The 7,410-nt window shown below is 36.9% G+C and overlaps 1 protein-coding gene across 1 annotated transcript; it reads right to left on the reverse strand.

Moving 5' to 3' along the window:
- Window positions 1-4,165: 4,165 nt before the first annotated feature.
- Window positions 4,166-5,169, reverse strand: LOC149204770 (glutathione S-transferase U16-like). Its single transcript, XM_089393366.1, has 2 exons — window positions 4,792-5,169; window positions 4,166-4,647 (listed from the first exon to the last, which is right to left on the reverse strand). The coding sequence occupies exons 1-2, from the start codon at window positions 5,125-5,127 to the stop codon at window positions 4,276-4,278; spliced, it is 708 nt and encodes a 235-aa protein (XP_089249492.1). The 5' UTR covers window positions 5,128-5,169; the 3' UTR covers window positions 4,166-4,275.
- Window positions 5,170-7,410: the final 2,241 nt, after the last annotated feature.

Genomic DNA, 7,410 nt, shown 5'->3' on the forward strand with positions numbered 1-7,410 from the left:
ATTTTGATTTTTTTCAATGTGGGTGGTATTCTTCCAAACTACCCACTTTGATACCAAACAAAATATGCCCAACATATGATACGATCAAGCATTCCTATCAACTTGCAATGAATGAGCATCCATTTATAATAGAAATTTCAACATATAAAAATACAAAATAAAAAACATAAAATAATGTATAATAAAGAACAATTATCTTTAATTAAAGCACCAACCGGCTGCACACCCCAAACATTCTAGTTAGTCATAGACACTACTACTCTAACTCTCTAAAAAAAAAAGTCAACCCCAAGCTAACATTATGACTCCACCAAGGAAAATGTTGCTTGAACCAACTATGTCTAATATTGAATATTAAGTTGTCTAGGCCAATGTAATCAACTCTGATAACAATTCCAACCTATATTCTCTTATTTACCTCAACTCGCACAACCCAATGAAGTGTATCCTCTTCTCTACTCCACAATCCCTCAAGCTATCACACTCACCTTCTAGGGCTCTAGGATAGGTCCATCAAGAAGTCTCAAAGTGGTTGCTTAAAGAACTCCAATTACGTCAAGGGATTCTCCAAGCACTCTCTAGGCATCACACAGTAAGCAATCCTACCCACACAATCCCTGCTTCAAGGCTCTAGTGTTCCCTAGATAAATCCATTGAGAACTATAAATAGAATCCTACTTAAGATTCACACGTTTCATAGGAAACATAGTTATGTTTTCTTTTGCAAGTTCACACCAAACCCATGGAAAGTAACATTCATGAAATGGTACAATCCCCATCTTTTCCTATAAGTTTACACAAGTGACATTCATGACCCATTTTCCCTTACTTAAAAACACATCCCATCACTTTGTAGCTTAAAGATATAATCATGGTAGCATTCATAATTTAGAAATATTCAATAATTCTTAACTTGAACTTATAATATTATTTCCTTCTTATAGATTTCTACTTCTCTCTACTCTTTTCTTTAACTTAAAAATCATATATATATATATATATATATATTTTAAAACATTCAAGGCAACTCTAATATGTAAGAAACTTAAATAATAAACTAACCTAGATCCATCTTAACCCAAGATCTATCAATCCCTTAGAGGGATCAAATCTCTCAGAGGTGCAAAGCTCTTTTTTTAGTGCAAAGCTTGAGGAAATGTTTGAACCTCGAGAGATTTGATCACTCTTGACACTTTATATATCTGAGGTTAAAACGTATATATATCAAATTTCTTTCACTATATCAAATCGATCTATGGCATTTTCTCTGTATCTATTAAAATGGTATCGGTAGCCTTCTCAATGCCTTTGACAGACACCCACAAACCACCTAATGCGATGTCAATCAAGCCAATCTCATCGGCCCAAAATACGGTTTTCCTGCGAATAGTAGTTGTTCGTAGAGATTCCTCTATCAAAATAAAATTTGTAATGGTACCTTCCACTGCTTTCTGTAGCTGCACACCTTAGCCAAAGAAAGTTGCTTGCACAGATGGAAAGAGCTGAGCGTGCACATTAAAACCATATTGGTCACCGAATAGAAAAAAACATAATTTGAATTAACTTTCGAAAGCACAAATATCAGACAAGGAAAGGCTCGATGAGACTTGAATACAAGTGATTACTAACGAATGAGGTAAATTTCATTCATGTAATGAATGTTGTGAGATTGATAGGAGGTAAATTTTTTATTAATTTGAGTAACTTTTTTTCCTTTAATCTAAAAAGTGGCCCAAATGGTGGATTTCCATGTTTCAACATCTCCATTTTACACACATTTAAATTTCGCTAAAATACCAATAAGGCATCTTAATCTCTGTAGAAAAAGTGCTGAGTGCTAATATTCCAAAAAACTTTATTCACCATGAAATTTATAGGTTTAGCTTCTAAAATACATAATTCTTTTACCATTTTCAAGCATATATTGATTACCTTAATGTGTGTACCCATCAAATTAACATTTTTTAACCAATTAAGCTTTATATTTCTCTTAAAATTTGAGGATTTTCACAAAATTTTACCAATTTGTTCAATTTTCAACTCTACAATTTCATAATTTGGCTCAATAATACCAAATATAGCTACATATTTTAAACACCCATGCTTCTATAAGTCTACCACTGAATCTAGCTATATTTGACTATTTTTCATCATTACAATTTGTTATTTCAAACATTTTTCTCAATTTTTTTCCTTCACAAAATTCATCAAACATTTTACGTACAACACATAGCTTTTTTTCTACATGTTTATTTATGGCCCATAAAAATATTGTAGCCTTTACTATATTGGAACGGGTCATTGGGCAGTTCCTAAAACACCATGGATGGAAAGGTTCTGCCATCTCTGTGAGAATATGAACATCGAGGATGAAAATCACTTCCTCTTAGAGTGCCCCGCGTACAACCACATTAAATATTTGTTGCAACACTGACCTTTCTGCCTCCAAGCTTTTTGAGCATGGGAATAAAATCTTAAATCAAATTAAATAATTCGTTTCTTTAGGTCCGATAGGCCAAAGTTTGGTCTCAGTGGATGTTAACCACCACCATCATCATCATAATATCACATCATAATCATGATATCTTTTAATAAAATTCTAACTTCTCCTTACTTTTTTTTTTAACTTAAAAATCATATATATATTTTAAGAGACTCAAAACAATTATAGTAAACTTCTTATTTAGTATAATAATAACCATTATTACCTTCAATTATAATTTAAATCATAATCATTATAAAAAAATAAGCAAAAAATAAAAAATTCTATTAAAACAAAATAATAATTATAAAAACGATAAACATTAAAAATTATCTTATATATCCCCAAAAAAAAATAAAATCCAATCAAAATATAAAATTAATATTTCATCTTCCTTACATCTTGTTCCATTCAAACATCATAATAATTTTTCATTATCTTATATCCTCCCTCAAAAAAATAATAATAAGATCCCATCAAACTTTAAAGTTAATATTTCATATTCCTTACATCCCGTTAGATTCAAACATAATAATATTTTTTTATTATTATTTTTCAAAAAAAAGTCCAATCAAACTTTAGAGTTAATATTTCATCCATTCAAACATGATAATAATTTTTAATTATCTTATATCCCCCAAAAAATTAATAATAATAAAATAAATCAAACATTAAAGTTAATATTTCATATGTCCTACATCCCCTTCCATTCAAACATAATAATAATAATTATATATATAAAAATTATTTCAAATCCAACCGAACTTTAAAATTAATTTTTCAGATTCCGTACATCCCCAAAGTCGAATATATCTAGAAAGTCACGGTAAATTGATGAAAAAGGTGATTGACAATGACTAAAGACATTGAATCAACCACAGAATTTGAAGCCCAGATTCCGGACTGTTTTCACATTCCAGATTGTATTCAAGTGGGACCGGATGCCTTTCACATTCCGGATTGTTTTCAAGTGGGACGGGATGCCTTTCACATTCGGCGAGTCCTATTTCACATCCTATTGAAACATAAATGCAGTCTGACATGCTAGGGGTATAGCAGTTTCTTTGCATTTATATTTCCTTCAAAGTTGACTTTAGCATTTTAGCAACAAGGAAACTGCTATTTCCCTTGCATGTCAGAAACATTTATGTTTCAATGGGGTCTGAAATAGGAACTGCCTTTCACATTCCGGATTGTTTTCAAAATGCAACATGGTGCCATATAAGTTTATTGTCGAAAGTCTTGGATTTGATGCGACACTTTATGGCGGCTATAGAGGATCTTTCCACAAAAATAATTGCATTTCATTCTGGTTACTATGTATTACATTCTATACAAACGCTTGCATTTCATTTCGTGATCAAAGGAGACTCAACAGGGCGATGCCAGCGACAGTATCGGTGAGATTCATCAAAAACTTGTTGCGAATAAATAATGTACATTGAACATAGGACTGCATTTCATTCTAAATAATGTACTTGTTACATTCTAGAAACACTTGGATTTCATTATCTTCTATTACATTCGTAATCAACGCATATTGAACAGGGCGATACCAGCGACAGTATCGGAGAGATTCACCAAAAGCTTCTTGCGAATAAATAATGTACATTGAACAGAGGAATGCTAGGTATAGTACCGGCGAGATTCACCAAAACATTATTCACACTAATTAACATAAAACACCTCTACTTCAAGACCAGCTGAATAAAAAGACACTGACTATGAACAACACTCATCTTAAATATAATCTTTCTGTCTGTCCTCAGCTTATAAGACCGGCATGGTTTGCCCTAATTAGCAGTAGGTGGTGAAATCATCCTGGCTCTCCAAACAGATATATATTCCGCCGGATCTGGCATCACTTCTTTCACTACATCGATTTTACAGAATCGATCCATCCATGCGCTCAACAACGGCATTTTCTCTGCATCTATTAAAACGCTCTCGGTAGCCTTCTCGACGCTTTTAATAAACGACGACAAACCACCCAATGCGATGTCAATCGAGCCGATCTCATCCCCTCCAAAATACACTTTTCCGGCGAAGCAGTGGTTGGTTCGCAGAGCTTCCTCTATCAAAAGAAAGTTGGTAACGCTCTCTTCCACTGCTTTCTGTAGCTGCTCGCCTGGGCCATAGAGAGCTGCGTCCATAGATGGGAAGAGCTGAACGCACACATTGAAACCACGAGTATATTGGTTACGGAATAGAAAAAACATAATTGGAACTTTCGAAGACACAAATTCCAGACAAGGGAAGGGTCGGTGAGATATGAATTCAGGCGATTACTAATGAATGAATTAAATTACCTTATCGTCTACAAAGGCAGCCCAAAAGCGAGCAATGGCTCGCTCATATGGATCCTTGGGCATAAGATTTGGTCCCTTATTTCCCCATGCCTCCTCTATGTATTGCACAATAATCATGGATTCACAAATAGGCTTTCCATTGTGGATAAGAACTGGAACTTTCTTGTGAACAGGGTTTGATTTCAGCAGCAGCTCGCTCTTAGGGTGCAGGAAATGCTCTTGGATGAACTCGTAATCGATACCTTTAAGAGCCAGAGCAATGCATACCCGCACCACGAAGGGACTGAGAGTCACACCTAGCAGCTTTACTTGTCCCTTTTCCCCCTCCGTTGCCATTTCTCTGAAAATATATTTGGAGTTTTATGAGTCTGCCTCTTCTATCTCGGATATGCTATTGCTAATTCCCCCCGACTACTATATATCGCTCCAAGAAGAGTCCCGACCTTGCACGAAAACTCGCTGTTTCATGACCTTACATCCCATCAAAGTTAAAAGTAGAGACCGCAGACGTAATGCATGATTTCACTTTATCGTCTCAAAACAATTCTCTAATGAAGTTGCTAGCTTGATTATCTAGCAATTTTGAATCCGGTTTTATCCTTTTTACTTGAGTTTTTCCTTTGATTTCTGGGTCAGATTAGGTTGCCTACTATTGGTAGTATTTTCTCATAGGTTAATGCGAGGTTATGTCAAAACCCCAAGGGACATCCGATTAAAGGGAGATCAATGACCCAGGAAGCAGGTGAAACTAAACGAAACAGGGATCTTTGAATCTTTGAAGTACGAGACAATGTTTGGCTTTATGCCACGTCATAGAAGACCATACTCTGAGTGGGTAAATGAAGAGGAGTTTAGGTTGAACTTATGTAAGATTGTCTGATTGACGATCTAAAATGTAGCCGAGGATAGATAAAATACAATTAGTTAAAAATAATTAATATTATTTTATATTAATGGAGAAAATGGTTATATTGTTGTAACGTTCTCCCTAGTTTACGATTAGTTCCTAAAGTTTAGGGGTTTGGGTGCAACTTCCTAATTCCTAGTATTGTATTTAATGATGTAATCTTTTATTGTAGAATAATAGAGTGTACGAGAGTGATCTCTCTGTTGTTGGTGAGTGTAGTCTCCAGGTGCAGGCCACACCTGAGAGCTACATCTCTTTCTTTTCAATTCTGTTCACATTTTATTTTGGTATCAGAGCTCAGATTGGGTGAGCCTGATCTTTTGTCACCTTGTGGCTGAAGTGTCTTTGTAGCTAGCTTACCTGTGTAGTAGAATTGCCTGTGTGGCTTGAAGTGCCTTTGTGTCCGCGTGTACACAAGAGCTCTGTGCTCAATTGAGCAGGTGGACTGTAGAACACCTGGCTCGGACTCAGATTTTTTTTTTTCTGAGTGAAGAGGAGATTGGCGCGTTTTTTCCGATGACAGAAGCGCCAGGAGGGGGAATTAGCGCGGATTCTGTGAGATTAATCGCGTCAGAGAAGCCAGAGCGCCAGAACACCCAATTGGCGCGGAATTTAAGGAGGAAATCGAGCCAGAACGTTCAATTGGTGCGGAATTTAAGGAGGAAATCGCGCCAGAGCGCCAGAACGTCCAATTGGCGTGGAATTTAAGGAGGAAACCGCGCCAGCAAAGATCACTCTCGCCGATTTTTAATTGGCGTGGATTTTTCGCTTGGGATCGCGCCAACAGAAAGAGGATTTTTCGCACGCTGATTGAGGACGTGCCAATCTTCCTTCAAGGGGATCTGCGGGAAGCCTCAACTTCGTTTGGCGGTTTGCAAGGGGTGCAGATCAGCGAAGTTGCAGATCTATCTGGGAGAGGTAGATCAGATCAATTTTTGATCAGATCGGATCTTCGGCTGTATTGAAGACGCCAAATTTGCTCACTGGAGCAGGATTGCCAGACACTGTAGATCGGATCCAGAGGTGATAGATCGGATCGAGAAGTGACAGATCGATCTGACATGTATTGTTTTTTTTTGTTGTTGGGTAGATTCAGAATGAGTAATACGATGGAATCTTACCTTAACGAGTCTGGTAAACTTAATGGATCTAACTTCACGAATTGGAAGTTCAAGATCCAGACCTTGCTCGAAGGTGTGAATGCTTGGTCCATAGTTACCGGCGATGAGCAGAAGCCAAATGGAGGGCCACAGGAGCAAGATTGGGAAAAATGAGAGAACAAGGCCAAAGTCTTGTTGAAGATGTCTGTGAAAGACAATGTTATTGCACACATCAGAGACTGTAAAACGTCCGCGGACATCTGGACGAAAATCAAAAGTCTGTATGAGACCCATAATACGAGCAGAGTCTTGGCACTTAAAAGCAAGCTATTTTCAATGAGGATGGACGAAAGGGAGACTGCTACTGCATTTGTTGCGCGAATTAAAGATGTGAAAGATGGATTGGTGGCCATAGGAGTGGCGGTGTCTGATGAAGATCTTGTTGCAATCACAATGAATGGGATGCGTGATGATTTTCAAACGTTCATCACTGGAGTGTCGGCAAGGGAGAAAACGCCCTCATTTGATGATCTCACTGGGATCTTGCAGCAAGAGGAGGAGCGGCGGCAGAACTTGAACCCCCAGAGTGATGATCTTGCGCTGATGGCGAAA

Source organism: Pinus tabuliformis, chromosome 1_2, assembly GCF_031772625.1.
Source record: "Pinus tabuliformis cultivar Carrire ecotype Pingquan chromosome 1_2, CPIR1, whole genome shotgun sequence".
Lineage (NCBI taxonomy): Eukaryota > Viridiplantae > Streptophyta > Pinopsida > Pinales > Pinaceae > Pinus > Pinus tabuliformis.

Bases quoted from the DNA above. Each gene is read 5' to 3' on its own strand.
- LOC149204770 (XM_089393366.1), bottom strand. From the start codon at position 5,127: ATGGCAACGGAGGGGGAAAAGGGACAAGTAAAGCTGCTAGGTGTGACT. The intron at 4,648-4,791 runs GTAATTTAATTC...GTGTGCGTTCAG, and splicing joins CTGCCTTTGTAGACGATAAG to CTCTTCCCATCTATGGACGC.